Raw genomic sequence first — 26,723 nt, 5'->3', positions numbered from 1 at the left:
ATTGTGTACCATACAGTAATGGTAAATATAAGACATTAAGCTTCTGTCAAAAACCCAGAGACTCTTTACAGCACAAGAATAAACCTTAATGTATACAAATTTTAAAAAATCTTGGCAGGGGGGCGGGAGGGTTAGAAGGAGGATTCCAGGATGGAATGTAAACTGTGACAAAGAATCCAAATGTATGAAACAATCTCACTTAAGGAGGAGGGGGAAAGGTGCTGACCTAAGTAACTTTGGTGAAGTTTGTAAGACTAAAAGCAAAAGGAACTGTACATAATTACTGTGCACCAGTTGACAAAGCTCTTCCCCACAGGGATATGGCTTAGCACTCCTTAAAACACTACACTGGAATTGAACAATGAAGGAAGTGGATGGTGGACGGTGGGAGCCAGTTTTGTCACTGTTGGAAAAAGAAGTTATGGATAAGCCAAGGCAGGAGGCTAGAATGATTCGTGTGATAATGAATCAGATTCGGAGACATCAGCAAGAATGCAGGTTTAGCTCAATGCAGATACAGATGGTTACATATAAAAATACTGATCAACGTGTGACAAGAATTAGGACACACACTTAAGGAGGTGGGTGCTCCATCAGCCGAGAGGGCATACAAGCAACGACATCCCAGTTGCAACGTGCACATCTAGCACCTAGATCTTCGCTTCTAACACCATTCTCCAATAAAAGGAACTAGGGCTCTTTACAAGAATGGTTGATTCTCAGACTAGGTCAGAAAATACACAGTATGAGCCTGAAGCATCTTGTAATGTCAGAAAGCAAAAAAGTGCACCAAAAAATCCACAAGGATGGGGTTACACCTAAGGGATATGGGAGCCAAATGACAGAACTCTCAATGGCTGGGACAATCTGAGCAACAAATTAAAGTAGCAGTTAAAACCCAAAGCATAAAATAAGCATCAATGAGCCCATAGTGATATATATAAATGACTGAAGAAATAAATGAGGGAGAATAGACTAATCTCCCATGCAGAATTCCAAATAATTTATGTAGATACTCTGCCCTTAAGGAAGTGGAGCATAACTCCCCACTCCATAATTGTGGGCTACACATAGTGACTTTCTTCAAAAGAGAACAGTACAGAAAGGGAGAAAGAAGAAGAATAACCCTACAAATGCTGCCCCAAGTCACGTGATCAAGGTTAACCTCAACAGAGATAAGTCATATTGATAGTGCAGACCCTTGATATGAGGTGATGGAGAACGGCACTTCAGCTCTCTGTTCTTCCTCCCCAAACACGTTAGCTCCACTCTGGAGAAAAACATCAGACAAATCCCAATCAACAGACATTCTACAAAACACCTGACAAGAATCCTCAAAACTGTCAAGGTCTTCAAAAACAACGGAAGACTGAGAAACTGTCACCACCAAGAGGAGCCTAAGGAGGTGTGAGAACTAACTATAATGTGATATCTTAGATGGGATCCTGGAACAGAAAAGGGACACTAAGGGAAAGCTAAGGAAATCCATATGAAGTATGGATTTTAGTTAATAATAATGTATCAAAATTGGTTCATTAATTGTAACAAATGTATCATACCAATGTAATGTTAATAATAGGGGAGACTGGGCATGAGGTATAAAGGAACTCTGTATTCTCTGCAACAATCCTGTAAATATAAAACTGTTCTAAAATAAAAAGTTGTTTTTAAAAAAACAAACAAAAAAAGAGAGGCAGGCTCCCATTGAGCAGGCTGAACTTACAATGTGTTTAGGTAAGAATGATACTCAACTAGCAGGTGGGGAAGTTTGCTGCCTCAATATTAGAATCTCAACCCTCAGCCTCAACATCAGCCAAGTTACTCAAATGATTCATGATCCTCCCCTGGCTTATCTATGCAAACCCTCGAGATGAAAGAAAAAGAACATCTTCATTTGACAGAAGGGAAAAGACATATACTTGAAGAGTTGGCCAGGTCACAGGAAACAGTGACACGTGCCAATAACATCAAAAGCCCATCTGCTGATATTCCCTTTAAACCAGCCACCTCATCAAGATTATTCCTGAAGGCTGCTGGCTCTGGTGTTAAACGATTTAGACACACAGCGTCACGGCCATCTAGAGGATAAAGGCATAAACTGTCTTACAGACTTGGGGTGCAGCCTCTCACAGGCCCACACACCTCATTCCAGACTGGGTCAAGTAGTCATTCTCTTCCATCAGGGTTTATCTGCACCACAGAGAAGTCAGCCTCTGAGACTGCCATTTCTCAAAGTCAGGATCTCATGATGTATATTGCCATTGCCATAGCTACTCTGCTTCCATGAAATGTGAGAACTTAGATTTATTCTTCTCCAGGGCGGGCACAACAATGTTGGCCTTTAGCTGCCGTTTACTGGTGGATGCTTGAGTTTCCTCTTCTCCCTCTCCCCTACAACCCACCATAGGTTCATTCTGAACTTGGACTCCTGGCTGGCTTTACAGAGAGTTCTTGCTTGTGCTGGGTAAAGGATAGTGAACAGGGTGAGTAAGGCCTGAGGAAGTTTCTCCCACTGAGCAAGTCAGTGTCCCTCTGTGTGACACTATCAAGCATCCCGCGGGCTGAAGCTCCCACCTTTGGGCTGCCGAGTGGGCCCTTGAAGAATGATATCTTTCCATATAGAGGGTTACAGGGGTATAAAGAAGCAATATATGCCCAAAAGGAGTGATGTGGGAGAATGTCACCCGCTGTCCTTCAGTGCAGCGGGAGGACTGCACAGAGGGGAAAAGACTGGCACAGCTGGCCCTAATATGGCCATGAGAAGAAGCACAACAGGAGAGGAGAGAAGCTAGGACCTGGACTGAATGAACTCTCGTGGGGAAGAGTGGGGGCCCAAATTGGGGGGTTAGTTCAAGGAGATGCTGGCAAATGCTGATGAAAGACCTCAAAACATGGTGAGGTCTAAGAGCTCGCTTGCAGGATCCTGAGCAGGAAGGCTGAGTTTACGGGTGGGGACAGCTGAGGCAAGGAGCAGACAACACGACGGTGGCCATAATGAAGACCACGTATAGAAGCCCAAGGCAAGATTACAACAATGATTAGGCAAGAGATGGCTGGGGCCTGGACCAAAGCAGAAGTTGTAGGGCTGGGGAAACATGCCTGATCTAATGCAGGCAGAATGAAGACGATGAGGAGCAGCCCCATCACCCCGTAACCCTTTCCAATAACAGTAAGGGGGAGAGAGAGTCATTGGTCATTCCCGATAAAGCATGAAAACAAAGCAGAAAGAAACAGGGAGCCTGAACTCCAGTCAGCACTGCTGCCCTGCGGTGGGGTCCAGGGCAAGTCACAACCTTTCCAGGCCTCAGTTTCCTCACCAGTAACGGGCTTGGAGAGCTTGAGATCTGCATCCTCCTCCATCTATCCCTTTTGGTAAAAGCTGAGTCACAGTTGGAGCATTTGTGGTGATGGTGCTGAGTGTGCCAGGATGCAGGCACAGGGACCGACAATCTCGGCATCTGCCTTGCAGCACTGCCACCCCAGCACCCTCTGGACCTCATGCCAACGCCCCAAGACTCCCCTCACAGCAATCCCATCCTCTTACCAGACGATGGCTTCCGTTCTCTGGTTTCCCAGCTCTCCTCCTTTCTTGTCCCCTACCTGCTCATTCTAATTTTACTTTTCTTCTTCCATTTCCTTGTTTTTAAATGAATCTATTCCTGCTCACTTACATCTCCTGACTCCAATACAACTTTTCTTGATAAATATATATCAAGCAAATACGCACCATGCAAGAAGCCACATAGGATAGTTGTTGAGAGTCTGGACTTGGAAAGCAGATCGTCTGGGTGGGAACCCGCGAGGGTTAATTTAACGTGTCCACTTGACTGGGCTAAGGGAAGCCCAGATAGGTGGGAAAACGTCATTTCTGGGTGTGCCTGTGAGTTTGCTTCCAGAAGAGATTAGCATGTGAATCAGCAGAGTGAGTAAAGAAGATCTGCCCTCACCAATGGGGGTGAACATCACCCGACCCGCCGAGAGCCCTAACAGAACAAAAAGGCAGAGGAAGGGCAAATTCACCCTCTGCTTGCGTTCGGACAGTATCTTCTCCTGCCCATGGATGTCAGCATTCCTCATTCTCGGGCCTTTGGACTCAGACCTGGACTTACTCCATCGGCTCCTCTGGTCCTCAGGCCTTCAGGTTTGGACGGGAACTACACCACCAGCTTTCCGGGGTCTCCAGCTTGCAGACGGCAGCTTGTGGGACTGCTCAGGCTCCATGATGGTGTGAGCCAATCCCTCATCATAAATCTCTTTCTGTATATATATATATATATATCCTGTTTGTTCCGTTTCTCTGGAGAACCCTGACTAATACAGAACCCCACCTTTGGCACCTGCTAGCTGAGGGACCTTAGAGAAGTTACTCAGCCTCTCCGTATCCCAGTTATCTTACTTGTAAAATGAGACTAAACCGGGCATCACCCCTGAAAGCTTTTGTGAGGATTTCTGAGTAGGATTCATGCAGCGCTTAGAATTGGCACACACTGAGCGCATGGGAGATGTTATTACTACTCCAGGCACTGAGTTCCAGTCTCTCAGGGGACCCACGCGACCACACAGGGTCACTACTCGCAGGTAGTCCAATTTACTAAGAATAAACAACAATTATATGAACAATCATAATACAAAGCAGGCTAAAATACCTAAGGAGAGAGAGAGAGGGTGGCTGAGTTCAAGGTGGGGTACATTACCACTGAAGGAAATCAGAAAAGATTTCATGGCAAAGATTTTCCTTTGAAATGGGCCTTGAAGAACAGAAGACAGCCAGCCAGGTGAGGGAGGGAATTCCAGAGAAAGGGAAGGACGCAGAGGCAGAATGGCAGGACAAGCAGGACACCATACGCTTGAAGATGAGTAAGAAACTCAGTTTGGCCAGGGAATCAGGCAATGATGGAAAATGAGTTTCGACAGGCACAGCGAAGCCAGACTGGGGAGGCCCCTGACTGTCAGCTGAGAACTCCATATTTCATTCACGGGCAATGGGGAGCCACTCAAGGTTTTTGAGCAGAGACATAACAGACGTCATGCTGCTCCAGAAGCAATGAGCTGGGTGACAGGAGGGGCCCTCCAGCTCTGCCCACACAGTCTTCTCTGAGATCAGACAGACTCCCGCCACCTGCATATGGTGGTCCTGCATGCACACTGAGCAGAAATTCCTCTCTCTGATGACCAGGGCACTGGATTCTTAAAGGAACAGTCTGAGTGTCCAGCCACGCAATTAAATATAGGGGTGTCTGGGAAGGGGTTTAAGTGAAAATCATAAATCAGTATAATCTCTTTCAATAACAATCTGGCTACTGACTCTCCACTGGCCCCTCAGCAGGGTGCAATTGTTTAGCTTACAGGCAGCCAGACTCTTACTCAAATTAAGTGTCATCCCTGCTAAATGAAGACCAGATGTGCAAGCCAACAAAGAAATCTAATCAGGTTTGAAGAAAGGATTTCTGCAAAAGAGAAAACTGGGGGAGGGATGTGGTTCGTCAGAAGACAGCAGGTGCTGAGGAGAGAAGTCACACCGGGGCTCCAGATCAAGAGGGTCATTGGCAAAGAAAGGCAGAGCGCTGCCCTGGAGCCCGTCCGCAGAGGGCCTTCGTCTCAACAAGGCGCCTGGCACCCTGCTAGGCTGTTAGCATCCCGTCACTCTTTCGGAAACCCTAGCCAGGAGAGTCAGACGTTTTATTTTGACCTCAAAGTCCAGTGCTTAGAAGACTGCCCAGCCCCGCTCCCCAGGTAGGAGAGAATCTTTGGGTGTAAGCTGCACACCAGGGGGAGACAACCTGACCCAAGGCAGGCCTGGTTTGGGTTCTCAAACCTACACCAAGCCGGACATGACTTCAATCCCTCAGGGCCTCAGCCCCTTAAGCTTCTTATCCAATAAGGAACAGCAGCTTTCGGGGGCCGGCCCTGTGGCCAAGTGGTTAAGTTTGTATGCTCCATGTTGGCGGCCCGGTGTTTGCCGGTTCAGATCCTGGGCGCGGACTGAGCACCACTCATGGAGCCATGCTGAGGCGGCATCCCACAAAGAACTAGAAGAACCTACAACTAGGATATATAGAGCTATGTACTGGGGTGCTTTGGGGAGGGAAAAAAAAAAGAGGGAAATTGGCAACAGATGTTAGCTCAGGGCCAATATTCCTCATCCCCCCTCCCCCCCAAAAAAGGAAGAGCAGCTTTCCAGACCATCTGGAGAAGGCAGAGTTTTTGGAGGCTCAGAGACTCTCTTCTATTATCTTCACCAGGACTCATCTTCGTTTTTCAACGAAGGAAGGGAGGGAGGGAAGGACAAAGCAATGCACGTGCCCACAAGCCTCAGCATGAGGAGGGCTCCCACATCCAGTGCCCATGGATTTCCAGGCCTCTGCTCTTCCAAGTGAGCAGGCAGCTCTGCTGGGGACCCTGCTGCCCCTCTCTCCCTCTGAGCAGCCTGACGCTGTTTATCAGCTGTTTCTGCAGCTGTACCAGCTGATCTCACACAGCTTGGCTGAGGACCAGGGAGGAACAGGTTGGCTTGGAAGTTCCTACCTGAGCAGACTGGCTCAACCAGCAGCCCCCAAGAAGTGGAGATGGGATGGGAACAGTTTCAACAGGATGGAGCAAATATAGACTACTGCTGACTCTGTGCAGGGAGAGCTGGATGGAGGTCAAGGCTGCAGTCTGCAGGAACACGTGACGTCCAAACAGCACACAGTCCCCACCAGGTGACTTAGTGATTTGTATCTGCCTTAGAGAGGCAATGCAGTGGTCGGGAACCCAGGTTCTAGAATCAGATTTCTGGCCAGTAACTGACTGCGTGACCTTGGGCAAGTTACTGAAGCTCCACTTTAGAAAGAAATTGTAAGGATTAAGTGAGTTACTACAGGCCAAACGCTTAGGATAGTACTTGTTACATAATAGCAAGTCTATCATTGCTATCATTAGTTATCTTTTTTTTCTTTTTTGCTGTGGAAGATTTGCCCTACGTTCACATCTGTTGCCAATCTTCTTCTTTTTTGTACATGGCTCACTGCCACAGTATGGCCACCACCAAGTGGTATAGGTCTGCACCCGAAGAACAGAACCCGGGCCGCCGAAGCTGACCACAACAAACTTAACCACTAGGCCACAGGGCCACCCCAGTTATTATTGTATTTTTGAATTACACACTTGATTCTAAAGTGTCTGATGTTTGGGTATCAGTGTCCCCTAGAAGAAATGAAACCATTCCCTCCCTGTTCTTTCCTGGTTTTTCCACGAAACGACTTTTAGTTTCATACTTCTAAAGAACTGAGGAGACACCAAGTCAAATTAAAGAATATTAACAACTAATATATACCCAGAACTATTCAAACTGCCTTCTCTTCCAGCTTCTCCTGGGCCAGGATAAACAAAGACCCACGTGGGTCCACAAGTGACAAAATGAAGCAGAGGCTGAGACGGTTGTCAACAAAGACACCACATGAGGTCTGAGTCTGAGCTGCTCAGAGTGCGCCTTCCATGAGTCCCGCCTGCAGAAACGCTGCAGGCTGTCAGGTGGCGGGACTGACCCGGGAGGCCTGAGCTAGATGCTCAAGCACACAACAAAGGCAGGACTCCCACCTCCGGGAGGCACTGGAAGGAGAGGTGTCCCGGCTGTCTTGAGCAGGGCTGAGCCAGAGGGAAGGAAAGCAGGAATACTGACCTCCCATGTGGAAATGGACACCAGCCTCAGCCTCACAACCACCCCAGAGCCAGAGGTGATCAAGTCGCTCACTCAGGACACATGCCCTAGCGAAGCAGAGTCAAACCAGGCACTCTCCAGCCCAGAGTCCACGCTCTCCCCACCGCAGGCTCTAAAAGAAGAGGAGCAGAGGCTGTGTGAGGAGGAAAAGATCTCAGAATGACTATTTTCAGGAGAAAGCCAGGGCGTGTGCTCCACCCATGTAACAGGCCCTCGGGCAATGAGACTATTAGCAGCCAAATCTTCTCAAGACGGTTAGTGGGTATGGAAAAGGGGTAAACTGCTAATATCACACTAACAAGGGTGATTCCAACTGGCTAGGTAGTAGGGTTGAGCTCGCTGTGGAGAAGTGGTTTGTCATTGCCCCAGCCGACTGCCCCACAGTTAAACACCTCTCCAGGGAGACAGAAGATGCAGGGCAGCAGGAGGAGAGCGTGAGGGACGGCAGCTGCCCTGTTCGTCTTCACACTGATGCAAGCAACGACAAAGGGCTGGGTGCCGCACAGAACCGGCAGACACAGCAAGTTTTCCGTCTAGACCCAGTGACGGACAGGAGCACCAGATTCAACCCAGGACAGCAACACTAGGTGGGAGATTCCACCAGCAGGGGACCCCGATGAAGGGGCTTGTGCTGCCCACCTGGCTGCCTTCTGGGCCCAACAACTGCCTATCTGTATGTGCCCTTGATACACTATAAAGCCGCCTGTGTGGCATCTCATTTAACCCTCATGGAACAGCTATGAGACAGAAGGGCAAAGGTGACCCTCACTTTACACAGGGGAAGCCTGAGCTTTGGAGAAATGAACTTGCCCAAAGTCACAGCGGTGGAGCAGGGAAATAAACCAAGGGCTTCTGCCTCCAAATCCAGAATGGCTCCAGAAGGAAACATTGCAACACATGCTAGTGTGCGGGGATGACTGGGGACGGTCTCTCTCCAGTCACACATGCACCAGGGATGGAGAGAGGAGCTGACATCCACTGGATATCTATGACAGGCCAGGCACGTGTGAAGGATGTGACACCACCATTGCCTTTAATTCCGACAGTTGACATTGTTCCTGTTTTACAAAAGAATTAGCAGTTGCATAATTCACCCACTTCCCCCCCCACCACAACCCGCAGCTCTCAAGATGGTTATCAAAGTCCCTGCCCTCAAGGAGACAAATACATTGTGGTAAACGCAGAGACAGAGCTCTCTACAGAGGGAAAGCTTCCAGAAGGGAGGAAAGCCCAAACTGGCTCACACAGGATATGCAGAAGTTCCATTGAGTCCCGAAGAGACAGACTCAGGCCACATGGAGAAGAGGGTGCTTCCTGGGCAGAGGGAAGAACAGGGGCAGAGGTGGCCCCACAGGACACCTGCAGAGCACGAAGAACAGCAGGACCGTCTCCGTGGCCTGAGGTGCCCGGCAGAACCCCGTGTGCCTCACTCAAGAGTTCAGACTCCAGCCTGTAGGTGAGGAACCATCACCAAATGATTTTAAGCAGGACAACTCCTAGAGACCCGCCTTTAGATAGAGGAGGCAGGCAGCACCGTGGAGGGCAGGGTATGCGGCAGACAAGCCTAAGACACAGCGACAGCCTGGAGGACTACGGCAACTGTCTGTGCAATAAGATGACATGGGCCTCCCCAGGTAGGGATGGAGAGAGAGAGACACAGTCAAGAACTATTTAGGAGGTGATATCAGTAAGGGTGACTAATACGAGGGTTACTTGAAAGAGAAGAGTCTGAGGTGACCCTGAGGTTTCTAGCTCACATTCCTGGATGGATAAGATGCCTTTCAACAAGATAACGAAACATAAGGAAAAAAAGCAGAAGGGGTTCAGAGGAAAGAGAAGAGACTGTAGAAATGATGAATTCAGTTTTTGACATATTGAATTTAAGGTGCCTTTGGGACATCCAAATGGGGGTGTCACATAGGATATATGAGTCTCAAACTCTAATAAGCAGCTTATAAAATCAAATAGTGGCCTTATTTACATCTAGGGCTGGACAGTGCCTGGCAGTGTTCCCAGACTGGAGAAAGGCCCAATCGGGGACATGGACGACGCTGCCTGGACTGACATTTGGTAAAGCAGGGGCAGTCAGCACGTTCTTGTAGGTTCTCTGAGCCAGGAGTACCAGCAGTGAGCAGACTGCAGTCTTGTCTTGGTGCTGATACCACATCTATACCATGTTCAAGCTCTGGAGTGAATCCTAAATTTCCCACCTGTCAGCTCTGTGACCTAGGGCTAGTTATTTAACCTCTCTATGCCTCAGTTTTCCCATCAACAGAATGGGATGTTGATCACACCTATACCACACAGAGCTGAGAGATCAAGCAAGGTCATACTTGTGAAGCACTTTGCTCGGAGTAACAAGCAAACTGTAACATAGCACAAAACACAATCTATAATCAACTCTGGTTATTATTGATCAGGACGACAATAATTAGCTCAAGCAAGTTATTTTACTTCAATGACCCTTATCTGTAAAACGGGGATAATACCCCTTTTTTATGGGGTTACTGGAGACTAAAATTAGATGACAATGGACATGAAAACTGACTTAACAACTACCAAGTGTTACATAAGTAACGGATGGGATCTTTCTGCGGGGATCAAAAATTTCCCTCCTGGCAGCTAAGATCTTCAGTGTACAGTGCTGAGGATGTTTTGTTCCAGGGCTGTGCATCCCTGTTCTATAATATGCTGCTTTTGATCCCCAGAGGAAACCACCACACACCAAAGGCTGTGTAGACGCTGAGGGCAAAAGATCACAGAAGAGAATACTATCCAGCCATAAAAAGGAACGACGTTTTGAATGTATGCTACAATATGGGTGGTCCTTGAAAACAACGCACTTAGTGAAATAAGCCAGACAGAGAAGGACAAATATTGTATGAGATTCCACTCATATGAGGAATCTAGAATAGGCAAAATCAGCGAGACAGAAAACAGAATAGAAGTTATCAGGGGCTAAGGAAAAGAGGGAGTTATTGCTTAATGGGTAAAGAGTTTATGCTGAGGACGATGAAAAGGTTTTGGGTATGGAGAGTGGTGATGAGTACAGGGTATTTAATGCCACTGAGTTGTACACTTACAAATGGTTAAAATGATAAATATTATGCTACATCTATTTTTTTTTAACAATCCACAGAAGTCATCAAAACAAGGAGTGGATGCTCAGTACAATCTGTTACTAACAGCAGCAACATGAACAATTGGGTCCCCAAAGGCTGGTTAGTGTAGCAGCAATGAACTGGTGCTCTTCCTATCCTCCCGATGGGGCAGATGAACACTGCTGGCTTCAAAAAGAGCCCTGAGCATTAAGAGGGTTGGCGCAAGAAACTGTGGACTGAGCTGGGCAATATTCAAATGCTCCCATGAAAACTCAAATTATTTCTTACTCTTGAGCATAAATGGCTGTAATAAAGTAAGACATCTTCTTTAAAAGCAATCACGTATTTGGCTTTGAACTTCTTTGCTAACAAATAATGCATTTAGCAGCTCTGCCCCAATTTTAAAGTCATTCTCATACGGTTCACCTCAGGAACAAGACCAAAGCTCTTCCTACAGAGTGACTTAGTCTGGTGCAGATTCAGGGGAAAGATAAATGCATTTACTCATGTGTGGTCAGACATTCAGTAAGTAACAAGTGAATGGATTCTCATGAGGTGTGATTCCTGGGAATAAATTCCTAGAAATAATTTACCATTCCTCTTGGACTCTTGAGTCTCCAGTCACACTGATCTTCTTGCTGTTCCTTGAACCTGCAAAGCCCATACCTGCCCCAGGGCCTTTGCACTTACTCTTCCCTCTGTCTGGGTATCTTCCTCCAGATATTCACATGGCACGCTCTCACATTCTCTCTAGAGACTCAAATGTCACCATAACCCAGAGGCCTTTTCCAACAATCCATATACAATAGCACCCACCCCCTACCTCCTGGCACTGTCTATCGTTATGCCCCGCTTTATAGTTCTGCAAAGAATTTACACGTGATACTGCAATATGTGTTTATTGTTCCCTCCCCTACCTCCATCCCATAAGCTCCATGTAGACTGGGACTTTGCTTTGTAGGCTGCTGTATTCCCAGACCCTAAAATAATATTGGCTCATAAAAGGAAATCAATATTTTTTTTTAAACAAGTAGAGAAAAAATTATGTTCTGCTATCAACCACACCATTCTTCATATTGATGCAACTGCCTGCCCCAGTATCCCTAAGAAAGCAACGGTTTGCTTCCTTTGGCTGAGGAGACAGCTGTCTCAATCCATATCAAGTGTTTTCTAAAATTTAATAAAGTCTAGGCCCCTTTGAAAGGAAAAAAATTGCAAACACTCAATGTTTGAATTAATAAATGACGTGGCATATCCATACTATGGAATATTGTTCAGTGATAATAAGAAGTGAAGTACTGACACCTGCCACGACCCGGATGAGCCTTGAAGACATTATGCTAAGGGAAAGGTGCCAGACACAAAAGGCCACATATTGTACGATGCCATTTATATGAAATATCCATAACAGACAAATCCATCGAGACAGAAAGTAGATTAGTGGTTGCCCGGGGCTGGGGGCCTTGGGGGAGGTGGGAGGTGATGGCTAAGAAGTGCAGAGTCTCTCTTTGGGATGATGAAAATGTTCTACAACTGATTGTGGTGATGGTTGCATGACGCTACAAATATACTAAAAACCACTGAGTTATATACTTGAAATGGGTGACTTGCAAGGAATGTGAATTATGTCTCAATAAAGCTGTTACCAGAAAAAGTGTTGGCAAGTCACGTTTGTTTTAACATCACCTAAAATGTAAAACATAAAACTAGATATAAACTACTTACACATACAGGTCTTATACAAATTTATAAATTAAACAAATTATATAACCAAAAATTCAAATTAAAGGTGTTCACGTCAAAGATTTTGTTACTTAACTGAAATAATATCACTGCTCACAATAAGAATACACAGTGACTACCTTACTCAAGTTCTTTTGAGTCTAACATACACGAACTCGGGGGTGACACTCAGAATTTCAAAAACCAGCATGGCATGGGTGCCAGCAAGTCAGGAAAGGCGTGGAACTAATGCGACACCAAGCACAGCAGCCACAGGCAACGCAAACGGCCCCCCCCGGGAGCACACTGCCTAGCAGCTCCACCCACAGTCCCACGCACCACATGCTGACTCCATTTTTCTGCCACTTCCTTCTATTCCAACTACTGCAAAATCTTAATTCCTAACAGGTGAGGTACAGTCAATTGTCCCTCACTTTATAGAAATTCACTATGTACATATTATGGGCTTCTCTTTTTCTTCAGTGACAAAAGAACTAGTTGGTGGTGACGTAAGTAGACAAACACAACTGTGGACAACAAAATCAGCCAATGATGCTCAAGCATAAAATGGTCCTCCCAACAGTCCAGAAGAGGCTTATCTGTTGTCACTAGGATCAAATGAAAACACACAACTTTTTTTTTTTTTAGGAAGATTAGCCCTGAGCTAACTGCTGCCAATCCTCCTCTTTTTGCTGAGGAAGACTGGCCCTGAGCTAACATCCATGCCCATCTTCCTCTACTTTATATGTGGAACACCTACCACAGTATGGCGTGCCAAACAGTGCCATGTCCGCACCCAGGATCCAAACCCGTGAACCCTGGGCCGCCGAAGTGGAACGTGTGCACTTAACCACTGTACCACTGGGCCAGCCCCAACACACCACTTTTTTATTCTTATAGGGAACTCTCAGACCCTTCAGAACACATCCATAATTTCCAAGAACTCATTTTGAGAAACACTGATTTACAGACAGGTTAAAGAAAAAAAACAACTGGCCCACAACACCGATGTCTTTAATAGCCAACATTTACTGGGTGCTTACGTGTGTCTGCAGCCAACTTGTATGGTCTTCTGACCCCACTGCTCCTGCCCAATACACACTACTATTTATGGCAGACGATCCACGTGCTAGGTGCATGCCCTCACATATACCTGTAAAATATACATGCCAAGACCACCTCCCAATTTTACCAATAATTAAATAAAGACTGCTGGGTTAAGAAAGTTGTCCCAAGTCATTCACCTGGCAACCAGAAGGAACAGGATTGGAACTTGGTTCTTCCTGATCCCAAGCCTAGGGCACCTCAGTCAAGGGGTGGAAACTCTGGAATCGCGCTAAAGCCTACCACTGGAATGCCCTTGGGGTGGGCAGAATAAGGACCCCGCAATGACGTCTACAACCCAACCTCCAAAACTGGACTACTTTACCTTACGTGGCAAAAGAGACTCTGCAGAAGTGATCAAACTAAGGACGCTGAGATGGGGAGGGAGGAGGGATCAGTGTCGGGAAAGAGTCTACAAGTACAAGGGGGAGGCGGGGCAGGCAGGAGAGTCAGAGGGAGAGAGGTGACAACAGAAGCAAAGGTCAAGAGTGGCATGACTGCTGGCTTTGAAGATGGAAAGGGGCCAAGGGCCGAGGAATGCAGGCAGCTTCTAGAAGCTGGAGAAGCAAGGGAACAGACTCTCCCTGAGAGCCTGCAGAAGGAACGCAACCCTGCCAACTCCTTGTTTTTAGCCCCATTTCGAACTTTTGACCTCCAGACTGTAAGATAATAAACTTGTGTTGTTTTAAACCACTAACTTGGTAGTAATTTGTTACAGCAGCAATAGGGCCATGCTAAAATAACGAGAGAGAAGCTGGTGTTACAACTTGAGCTGTTCAGAGGTGGACTTGCCAACTCTGAACACAGGAAGAGAAGGAAAACACTTAATGACAAAGGAGCCAGTGATGCTGAGGGGAGCCACTTAGGGAGAGCATTATAGAAAGGGATGAAGTGTTCCCAGACAAAGCCTCCCGGGGGAAAAAAGACAGATTGAGTGGCTCAATGTACGAAGAGGCCACATGCAGTGTGGGGAATGCCTGTGGGGAAGGAAACATGAATGCTGATACGAGGCACTCATGTCTCCAGTTGTTGCTCCTAAAGCCACCAGTCCCTGGATATTCTCCCAAGAGCATTTCATTCATGCTCTCCCCAGAGAGCATCCAGGGCCATTTTTTTTTCCTTGAGAGAAATTTCTGGAAGAGTTGACAATACTAGAAGGGAGCTGTGGGAGAGGGGAGGGCTTGGCCATTTCCTGGTCATCAGCCCATTCTGTTCAAGGCCACTGACCTACACCACTCTGAAGAGTCACATTTGAGAAATGATGTCACTGTTAAACAGAAAACTCTGCTCCCATACTGGACCGTTGTGAAAGCTGCTTGCAGGGTGGCCGAGAGTTTACCCAACGACAGCCAGAGGAGCCACAGTGGGAGGCAGAGCAGCTCTGAGAGCATCTGGCTGCAAGCAAACCACCCCCTCCAGGTCCTGGCTGCACCGGCCTCCATGAGGCTGCATAGGGATGTGTCCCCTCATGTTTTAACAGCCAGAAATCCAGTCTTTGGTCACAAAGAGATTATCCCCTTTCCAGCACCAAAGGCTCAGCAAGACACCTCTCCCCTTCCCCACCTGAGGCTTCCCTTCCAGCAGCCACATCAGGTTCCAAAGGGGAAGAGTAACGGAGCACCAGCTGCCACCCAGGAGCCCAGTCTGGCTCTCCACACACCTGAATCAAGTGAAGTTACAGAACTGTCAGGTCTGACTTCAGGGCAGCCTTCCTCCTTTCTGGCACCCCCTCGGTGAAGGCCCCCTGGGTTTCGCCGCTTTATGCTCACATGGTCACCAACTAAAATTAATTTTCTCTGTTACTCAACAAAAGTCTACTGAGCAAAGGCCGGCACCCTGCCAGACCCCGGGAATATAGTTGCTACAAATGTTACAAAAGGGAAGGGTGCAGGGCCACAAGAACACATGAGAGGACAGATGCCTTAGTGTGAAAAGGCCTCCCAAGGAAGTGATGTTTGCACTGAAATCTGAAGAAAGACGCTGGCCTATTCAAAGGAGCCAGATGACACAGCTCAGTATCCCTCAGGATATTTATCTGCATTTATGAAATGCTTTGAAACCCAAAGGAAGGTATAAAAACAATACCAATGAATATAAATAGCCCTTAATGGTTTATAAAGTATTTTTTTCATGCATTATCCCAGATTCAACAATAGCACCAGAGAGACAGAACAAGAATTATCATCCTCTCGCTTTTATTAAAGAGGAAACTGAGATTAGCGGCAGTCAGATGCTTCAGCAAGGTTACACGGCAAGTCAAGGAGAAGACTGAAGCCCAACTCTCATGATTGCTCATCGAGAGCGCTTCTGACCACACAGCGCTGCCTTCCCAAGGAAGCTAAAAAGTGAAAGGACAGGGACTCGTGTTAATATTTGGGAACAAAGGACACGCAATTCATACTAATATTTGGCTGCTGGATTCATGCACTCACACAGCAGGCCGGATGGTACAATGCCAGCAGCCTGATGTCAGCATTACTGGCCATCCCTCACCTTCAACCAGCGGCCTTCAAGCAAGAAGTCCCAGTGTCGGACCAACTATGGGCTCACACAGAACTTTTCCAAACATTGTCAATTGTTCTAAGCTGTATAGCTAACAAAAGGGACTCATGTTCCCTCTTGTCTCCTTTTCCTCTTCCATCTGGTATGTTCTCAGACCCTCGGATCTTTGGTAGACAAAGAACAGGGTAATCCTCCAGTGTTTCTGGGGAGACTCTCTTAAGCTTTCTTCTTGCCTGGGTCATCAAAGGCATCAGAAGATAAGATGTGGGTAAACTCAACACCAGGCAGCTGGCATAAGGTAGGGAAAGTACCAGCTCTGGAATCAGAGGCCCTGCTGGTTGGGTCTGGGCTCCTATCCTTTTTAGTAGATAACAAACAAGCCAGGCGTGGTAGGCAGAATGACGGGCCCGCAAAGATGTCCAGGTCAGAACCTCTGTAACCTGTGATCATGTTACTTTACACAGCAAAAGGGACTTTGCAGATGTGATGAAGAATCGTGAGATGGGAAGGTTATCCTGGATTATCCAGCTGACCCAGTGTAATCAGACGGGTCCTTATAGAGGGAAGCGGGAGGGTCAGAGTCAGAGAAAGAGATGTGACAATGGAAGCAGAGCTCAGAGTGATGAGGCCACAAGCCAAGGGCTGCAAGCAGTCATTAGGAGCTGGAAAAGGCAAAGAAGAGATTCTCCCCAGAGCCTCCAGAAGTAACACAGCCCTGCTAATCCATCTTTTTTTAAAGATTTTATTTTTCTTCCTTTTTCTCCCCAAAGCCCCCCAGTACATAACTGTATATTCTTTGTTGCGGGTCCTTCTAGTTGTGGCATGTGGGACACCGCCTCAGCGTGGTCTGATGAGCAGTGCCATGTCTGCACCCAGGATTCGAACCAAGGAAACACTGGGCCGCCTGCTGCAGAGCACACGAACTTAACCACTCGGCCACGGGGCCAGCCCCTCCATTCTTATTTTAGCCCCGTAAGACTCACTTCAAACTTCTAATCTTCAGAACTGGAAAATAATAAATCTGTGTTGTTTTATACCAGCAAGTTTGTGGTAATTTGTTACGGTAGCAAGAGTAAACTAATACAGAAAATAAGGCAAACCAAAGATTTGGGAAGAGTAAGACAAACAAGGGAACAGACCAGGGTTATTAGGTGTACAAGGGGACCAGCTAATGGTACCGCTCTCAGCCTTGAGAAAAGTAGCAAATCCTGAATTCGGAAACAAAGAAAGAGGGCAGTGGAGCAGGTCTAAAAATTATGGCTACCCGTGATTGCAGTTCATTCCAACTTGGTTTGACAGTTAGAGCTCCCCAAAGTTCATCCCAACCCCCAATCAATCAATGGAAGTTCCTAGAAGCTGTCCAAAGAAAACAAGGGAGCAAAAAATGTGCAGTGAATTTCCACTGGCCTGACTCTGCAGCAGTGGAAAGCGTGCTGGAAAGAAGTGGAAAGAAGACCTGGGTCTTCCCTCTCGTGACACCTGGGCCTCGCTTTCCCCTCTGTAAAAATGCTATGGACAAACCGACGAGATGCAATTATAGTCACTTCAAACAATGAATGATGTTCTATGATTCTGTGTATTTGAAGGACTTAATAGACTGGGTTTACGCAGGTGCATTTTATTGGGAAAAACAAGTCATTCATTCATTTAGTAAACACTACTAATGGCCTGGCGTTTGGGGTTCAAAGATAGCTATGGTGTGATGTGCTCACCTCCCTCCAGGAGCTGGAAGTTCTCCCTGAGCCACGATGCCTTCATTTCAGGGGTCATCTGGCTGCAGCATCATTGACTACATCTCTCAGTACCCCACAAGGCCTTCCCTGTCTCCCCCAAATTGGGTTACATCTCCCAGGTGCACACTTCCTTAGCTTCTTGCCCTTCTGATAACTTACATAGTTACTCACGCACCTGTCTTGTTGCAAGAATTTTGGAATATTAGCAGGGCATAGAGTGCTCAATAAATATCTGCTGAATGAGTGAGTGAATCAATGAATGAACGCACACACATTATGCTGGCTGACACGGATGGTGAGCCAGGTGTTCCCTTCCTTCCTCTCTGCCCCACTTGCCCACCTCTCAAACAGTGGTAACAAGGAGGAACACACTGGGCTGATCCCATGAAATAATGTACGTGAAAGCATGTTTGAAGTTGTAAATGTGGGAGTTATAAGAACATATGAGTAATAACTATTAGTCACAGGGAGAAGGAAGCACTAAACACCCTCCCCGAGCTGTGAGGGGCTGGCCCTCCTGCCTCTCACTTCTTCCTCCTCTATCTCTGGGGTCTCAGGCCTTCACCTGCGTGGTCTACACTCTAAGCAGCCTCCAAACACACTGCCTCCGGGACAGGCCAATACTGGCCACCAGGAGCCTGACCGAGGGCTGTGCACACAGGCAGAGAGACCCCGGGTAACCAGGTCAGGGCAGGGTCAGAAGTGGTTCTACTTGGGGGAGTGTTGGAGAAGCAGAAGGTAAAAGAGCTCAACTCAGCAGAGGCCTTCTAAGAAGTCCTGATCAATTTATCCTCTTAGGTGCTACCTCATACCAAGAACCACACTAACGCTGAAGTTACAACCATTCACAACCCCCAATCTTGTCCTCAGAAGTATAGGTTAAGGAACTCCCACACCCTGGCATGGGGCAGTTCAGCCCAGAGGCGCCTGTGACAGCAAGCAACCTGGCAATCCATCGTGAATGCATGTCCTGCTTCATGAGAACACCCAGAAACACTCTCCCAACAGATCCGTACCAGAAAAAGAAAACCATCCACTTAAAGGGCCAGCATCCAAGAAGATACATGTGTTACTGAAAAAAAAATCCTGAAACCCTTGTGTGCTGTTGGTGGGAACATAAAATGGTGCAACCATTGCGGAAAACAGTATGGAGGTTGATTAAAAAATAAAAATAGAATTATCATATAATCCAGCAATCCCACTTCTGGGCATATATCCAGAAGAATTCAAAGAAGGATCTCAAAGAGATACTTGCATATTCACATGCACTGTAGCATTATTCACAATAGCCAAAAGGTAGAAGAAACCCAAGTGTCCATCAACAGATGACTAGATAAACAAAATGTGTTATATAATTCAATTGAATACTATGCAGCCTTGAAAAGGAAATCCTGTCACATGCTACAACATGAATAAACCTTGAGGATATTATGCTAAGTGAAACAAGTCAGTCACGAAATGACAAATATGGTATGACTCCACATATATGAGGGGTCTAAGTAGTCAAAATCATAGGAAGAGAAAGTATAAAGGTGGTTGCCAAGGTCTGGGGGAAAGAAACAGAGAGACTAGCATTTACTGGGTAGACAGTTTCAGTTTTACAAGATGAAAAAGCTTGAGAGACATCAGGTGCACAACAATGTGAATATACTTAACACTCTGAACTATACACTTAAAAATGGTTAAATTTAATGTTGTACATTTTTTAACCGCCATTAAAAAAAATCTTGAAAGCACAGAAACACACAAAAGCACAAAGAAAAAAAAAAAAACCCAAGATGCCCAAGAGAGAGAACACAAATTTTAAAAGAAAATCTATGGGGCAAGAAAATATGAAAAATCAGGAGAGGGAGGAGGAAAAACACCAGTCAAATCAACAAAGCCCATATATTTAGCTCAGGTCTACACCGCAGTGTGGAACTGAGGAAGAAAGAGGAATCCATACACGTGCTGGAGCCCCAGCTCAGAAGATGAATCTGGCCGCCCTCTGGCCAATCACTTCACTCTGAGCGCTTCCCGCTCTGTGCAATGGAGACAGCCTGCATGCCTCATCCATCGTCCTGTGCAGAGCTCCAGAGAGGATCAGGGACGATGGCATCTAAGGGGCTTGGTGAGGCATGAGCATCTCACAGATGTAAGACACTGTGATCTTTACCAGAACTGCTTCCCCGAGGACTAGCCGCTACTCTGGCCAAGCTGGCAGGCCTGCATCTTGTGAATCCTCAAGAGCGCCCAGCAACCAAACCCTGCAGCATCCTGCCCAGTGTTAGCCTGGCACCGTTCACCACAAAAGGACAAAGTCAGGAAAAGTCCTTTACACAGAAATCACATGCTCTAGTTCTCGACAACTGTAATTACAGCCAAACCAGCTTTTGAAAGGGAGCAAAGAAAAGAAAATAGCAGCCTGGACGCAGCCATGAAATGGGGGGTTCAGGGTAAAACACACACCCAGAGTTCTTATTGGTGGCCAGTCTAAACAAGTGACTGGACAGCCAGACCAAACAGCTTTCTGGCCAATTAATTTCTCCCTCTAATTGAATGAGCTGCTCATTAAGCACTGGAAGCAGGTCACAGGGAAGGGAGACCCCTGGCACACGGCCACATGGGCTGACAGGTGATGACGGAAGAGGAGATGGGGGCCACATTCCAGCCCCAAAGGCCCCCAGATCCCACGCGTGGCCAGCCCCACCACACACCCTGCCCCCATTGCTTTGAGAGGACGTTTTCCTGAACCCCGTTCCTTCTGCAAAAGTTTTCTTTCTGCCACTGACTCCCTCACTGGGGAAGTTCCACATCCGGACCCTTTGGTTCCCCAGCTGGGCCATCACCCAAACTAGGGTCACAAAGGGAGCAGCACAGTCCTGGGAGTGCATCCCAGGTCTACCTATTGACACCAATTTGATCTAAAATTAATAAATCTAATCCTCCAAGCTTCTGTTTCCTCATCTACAAAATGTGACAATAATATCCTCACCTCATCTAGAGAAGTTGCAAATAAATAACATTATATCAGTATTAAAGGGCCTAATAAAGCACCTGATATGTGCTAAAGAGTAGCTACTACTATGGGTGGCTACTATTATTAATAGAGATATTACCGTAATAATGATAGTGATATTAGCAACAACATATACCTCATCTCTCAAAAACAAAGAAAAGAGGAAATTTTTCTGGTTAAAACCCCAAGCACAGGCCAGCTCCAGGTCCAAGCCTTGTCACAGCAGCAGTGACAACCACAGTGACTGCAGTACGCCATCCTAACAAGGGTCACACCCCAGATATTCCCAGCCAAGGCCTCTGTGCTTTCCATCTGAGCAGGAAGGTGAAGGAAGAGAAGGAAAAAACACCTGGGAATACTGAACGACCAGCCTGAAGCTACAAGGGAGATGAATTTTGCATGTTCTCACAAGACCGAATAGAGAACTGCATTCAGGCCACACGCCCGCCACTTCCTGGACTCCTGTGACTCCTCACGATGCCTCTCTGAGCCTCAGATTAATCTAGAAAATGAGGGCAACATGACCCTCCCTTCACAGCTTATTGTGAACATTAAAGGAACTAACTCCTTTCAAAGTGCTTTGAAGTGACTCATTCCTATGTCCGTGAAAAATAGCATTGTTGTATTTAACGGCATTGTCAATAAATTCAACCTCACAATAAAAAACACTGAAGGAGTGGGAGGGTCAAGGCAGTGACAGGATTATTTTATTAGGCTGATGAACAGATTAGAGAAACAGGAGCAAATATGCTAATTTTCTTACCAAAATTACCGTCATTGAATTGAGGTTTCTGCTGATCAGATGAATTGGCTGAAGTAAAACTAGAAAGCAAAATAAATGTCCCAACATCTGCTACGTGGTTCCATTTAGGTGAGCAGATTCTTTTAAAAGACCAAGAGGCTGCATCCAGGATGACCAACCCAGCCACCTCCATTCTTGCCAAAAAGTCATTACAATCCATTTGACCAAACCTACCTTTGAAATGCACAAATCTAAACTAATTTCTTCTGCTTCACGGACAAATTTCTTCACAGTGATCACAAGACAACTTAAATCTTGTTCAAGCTCTACTTTGTGCATTCGAGTCAGAAAGCAGCAGGTTGGAAAGCTTGTTAAACTCTTGTAGAGCACCCGAAATGGCAGATGAGAATGCAAAACGCTTCTAGAGCCTAAAGCAACCAACCAAGGAAATTGTTGAAATCCCACATTTGTTCTTCAAAATTTAAGGAAATCTTACCTTATAAACTAAGAGAAATTGCATTACTTTTTTCAACATTTGGGGCAATTAATAACTAATTATCGAATTTTTTCCATAAGGCCTTTGAATAAAAAAGACACTTTGCCAGTCTCATTCTGCGAAGGACTCCAGACCTCCTCAAAGGTGACACGCATCTCAGTTTGAGAAGCAGCAGGGCAGGAGAGAGAGAGGATGGTACCCCTTCAGCCATCACATCCACTTTAACCTTGGCCTTTAATCAAGATCAACCACCCAACTCAAAACAGCTTCCCTGGACAGTATAGGGAAAGAGGGTCTGGGGTTCACAAAGGGTGTAGCCATCCATTTTGGCACCATTAGCACTATCTAAAAGAGCCAACAGCTAAGATGCTTGAGTTTGGCTCCACACAGTCCCACTTTCAGCCACTCACCCGTATCCGGCGCATGGCAGCCACGATCTCCACTCTGCTGTTGGGCCTCGGCACATCCAGGCTTCCTACGTACTGCGGGGAAGAAGCAAACACACTCATTAAGAAGAGAGGTGGCAGGCGTCCCCAAAGACAGAACACTAGCAGTGGAAGGACCTTTGCAGGTCATCCAGCTCATCTTCCCATTTCACAGATGAGAAAATCAAGAGCCAAAATGATGTCTTGTTTCGAGACTATTTCTGACTTTATAAAAAGCAACTAGATAAGAAACTGCTTCCTTTTTCATCTTGTGCTTTATCAGAGATGCAGCTAAGCACTGTGCTTTAACCAAGCAGGTGACTCTCCCACCACTAACTTTGCAGCAAGGTACCTTACCTTGCTTTGTCTCAATTTCCTCATCAGTAAAATAGAATTTCAGTAAAGAACAAATGAGATGAAGTATAAATCTCTTACACAAATCTGCTCTGCACATATTATACACTGTTTTAATTAATGGAACTTCATCAAGTTAGCCCTGGATGTTATAGAGACCTCATGCACTTAAGTTCCTAATTGGAAGAAAGGAATGGACTACTAATTTTTTCTTAAAAAATTTAACCTGATTAGACTTTTTAAGTTATTTTTATTCTGTGTGTGTGTGTGAGGAAGATTGCCCCTGAGCTAACATCTATGCCAATCTTCCTCTGTTTTATGTGAGACACCATCACAGCGTGGCTCGATGAGCAGTGCTAGGTCTGCACCTCGGATCCAAACCTAGAAACCCCAGGCCGCCAAAGCGGAGCATGTGAACTTAACCACTATGCCACTGGGCTGGCCCCTTAAGTTATTTTTAAAATAAAATGACATGCAGATTGTTTAATATATGGGTACTTTCCTGCTGTAGACTATTCAAGTAATGCAGAAATATACAAAGCAGAAGAATAAAGTCCCTCACTGTCAACAGTTTGACATACATCTCTGTGTGCACTGATGGACACATACATTCATAGACACACAGGGAAGTTTATTTTATGTAAAAAGCTTGATACTTCCCACATTGTTCTGCAACACATTTTTGTTTTTGTTTGTTACTTTAAATACAATTTGGGCATCTTTCTCTGCCAATGCGTACAGGTCTATCACATTACACATAATGGCTCCCTGACTGATGGACACTTACCCTATGTCACTATTACAAACACTGCTTCCACAAACCTCCTCATCTACACACCTTTGACCTCATTCAACTAGCTCTTCTGATCCAGCAATCCCACTTGTAGGAATACAATAGAGACTCTAGTCATTCCATAGCAGGATGAAACTAGAAAAGAGGAGGACAACTCAACATTTATTAAGCACATTTAATATTAGTTTCCTCATACACACCATCTCATTCCAAACTGACCCATTTGGATGTGCCTTTCCTTTTTACACATAAATTATATAAAAATAGCCCAGGGGATATCTTAAAAATGAATAGCCCCAGAACAACTCAAAAGTCTACCCAAGCAAAGACTGCATTAACAGAAGATAAGAGGATAGTCATCTTTGTGGGAAACGTATCTCCTGTGGTTACAGGAATAAAAGGTTCTTCCTGAAAACTAGAGCTAAGGCTGTCCCCAGTGAGGAGGGTTTCAAAAACTAAATATTGCAAAAGGTTTTCCCCTAGTATTGATCCACAGTTTGTGCTAATTCACTGAAGAACACAATTCCCAGAAGCCAGTGGTAAGCAGTGGACACAGGGCAGTCCGGGCCCATGGCGGGCAGCCCCACCACTGCGGGTGGGGAGCAGTGTACCTCTGATCAAGCACCTGGAGACTCACTCAGGTAAACGAAGTACCTAGATCTAAGAGTGTAGTCCGATTTAACCGTGCTTGGCATTTCTCCCCTCTGAGCTCTGCTGGGGCCCCCGCAGTGTGTCTACACCAGGGACCTACACAGCCAGGAAGGACATGAGGCCCCGGTTTGGGATTGCCCAACTTCAAAGGCCCTCCAGCCGGGGGCAGTTTCCACACGCCCTCTCCTGGACGCTGCACGCCTGATGGCTCTTGCCCTGAACTCTGAGCAGTCAGGACTGACTTGGCAATCAGACTCTCGTGGGCTTGTGTTCCCTCAGCTGTCACATGAGAGCCAGGACCTCAAGCAAGGTCACCCATTACAGGTGAGCCTGGGGGAAGAGTACAGTCCTCTCACACCAATCTCTGCCACACCAGGAAAGGGCCTGCTGCCCAGTAAGATGCACAACTGGGCCTGAACACAAATGCCCAGATGGGACCCGTCCCCACCGTGCTACCTCCGCCCAGCCCTTCTCTCCCTCCTCAGGAAGGGGCCCTGCCAGACTGAGAATCCTGAAGCAATCAGGAAACATGGCGTGCAGGAAGGATGGAGGCGACACAGATGGAGAGGAGAGGCGGCTTTCTAACTCTGGACGGGTTTACTAACGAGGGAGCAGCATTGCAAATGTGAAAGAGCTCAATAAGGACACTCAACCACTTTACCCTACCAGCGCCTCCTTCACTCCATCAGCCACCACCCAAGCCGGCATGTGAGCACACCACCCACATGCAGTGCACACACGCTCACACACTTCATGTGCCACATGCACACACGACTCATCTCACTCACCACACGCACACACTCATCTCACAGCCCCCACACAAAGCAGGAGCACACTCACTAATACTTCACACTCATATTCACACCACACACACACACACTCGTCTTCCCTCCTTCTCAGTCACGTGAAGAAAATCACAAGTCATCCTATCTGAGAATGAGTCCGGAGCAGATAACCCACCACAGAGGCAGCTTAGAGTCAAAGTCTCCATGACGGATGCACCTTAGGGTCAAAGAGATGCAAACGAAACGCAAAGCAGCGTTCAGGGTCCACAATCCTAGTCGAAAGCTAAATATCTGCACTAATAACAAGAACCAAAAAGCAGAACCACAATGCCAGGGAAGCAGGGGAGGGGTGAGAAAGCCCACTCCTTGGGGCAAAACCAGAGGGTATGATAACACTACCGCCATATGTACAAGGATAATCCCAGCACAAAAAGAGTATCGATAACTAACCATTACCACCTCCAGAACTAACTTCAGTCCATCCTGAGTCTCCAGAGACAGAATTAAGCGTCAGACACGGTCTAAGACCTGCTGGAGGGTGGTCCTTACAACCACTCCACTTCAGTGGTGAAGCTCGCCATCATCGCCTTGGTAAATGAACATAGGCTGGCACCCTCCCCCTCTAGACTGGAAAGTTGGCTCCCGGGCCTGAATTTCATCCACCTGCTGAGCTAACAACCTTCGGAGATCCTGGCTTTTGTCACCTCCTACGGGGATCAGGAAAAAACCAAGTCCCTGCCTTCAGTCAAAGGCTGATGCATAGTGACAGGTTATCACTCAGAAACGGCATCCCCTTTATCTGTCTCTCCTGCAGGTTACTGGGTGCCAAGGGCTCCTAGGACAACAGAGGCAGGTTGGCTCCATGCCTGGGAATTGGAGGAATAACGTCAAAAGGGAAACTCATGCTCTTTCCCCTCCCCATCCCTTGAGCCATAACTCTTCCCCAGGGCTTGCTCATCTTGATTAACAGCCCCCAGTATACTCAGCAGTTGTTCAAGCCTGAAACCTGGAAGTCGTCCCTGAAGGAGCTTCTCCCTTATTCATCAGAGCTAATCAGCAACTGAGACCTGTCAATTCTCCCTTCGTCTCCACTGTCCATCTACACTGCCACTACCTGATCCCAGAAAACCTTCCTCTCTTACTTAATTTACACAATGTCTCCTCACTGGTTTCTCCACTGCCCCCAGGACCCCCTCCAAACCTTTCTCCACAAGGCTGTCACAGTGAAATCTTTCAAATGCAAATCAGCTTGTGTTATTTCCTTGCTTAAGAACCTCCCATGCTTGCTTCCACCTGCCTTAAAGACGTCAATCAAAGCTTTCAGCATGGCCTACACAGCCCGCATGTCCAGCTTCATCTCACACCACTGACCTCTCTGTTATCGAGAAGGTCCTTCAAATACACCATATCTTCTCACATTCAAGGGCTTCCATACTTGCTCTCCCCTGTTCACAGAAGGCTCTTCTCCTACCCTCTCTCTCTCTCTCTCTCCAGTCCTCCAACATCTATGATCCTGTAGATCTCTGCCTAACGTCTACTTCCCTGTGCTGACCCCAGGGAAGGTGAGATGTTCATTTGGATGACTCCTGTAACTCCCCACAGTTCTCCATTATGGCAT

General features: G+C 46.6%; 1 protein-coding gene across 2 annotated transcripts in view; it reads right to left on the bottom strand.

Annotated features, from left to right (window-relative positions):
- The window catches only part of LOC124250855 (carboxyl-terminal PDZ ligand of neuronal nitric oxide synthase protein-like), a 213,165-nt gene extending 190,584 nt beyond the window's left edge, over positions 1-22,581 (bottom strand). Inside the window, exon 1 of one of the 2 annotated variants that reach the window (XM_046683119.1) lies at positions 22,508-22,581. Coding sequence is in view for 1 of the 2 variants with exons in the window: in XM_046683118.1 (XP_046539074.1) it covers positions 22,508-22,522 (15 nt within the window). In the remaining variant the exon portion in view is untranslated. The remainder of the gene's footprint in view (positions 1-22,507) is intronic. The other variant, XM_046683118.1, reaches the window with a different exon arrangement.
- Positions 22,582-26,723: the final 4,142 nt, after the last annotated feature.

The sequence above is a fragment of the Equus quagga genome, chromosome 13 (genome assembly GCF_021613505.1).
Source record: "Equus quagga isolate Etosha38 chromosome 13, UCLA_HA_Equagga_1.0, whole genome shotgun sequence".
Taxonomy (NCBI): domain Eukaryota; kingdom Metazoa; phylum Chordata; class Mammalia; order Perissodactyla; family Equidae; genus Equus; species Equus quagga.
Note: the sequence above shows the minus strand (reverse complement) of the source record. Positions and strands in the feature narration are given on the sequence as shown.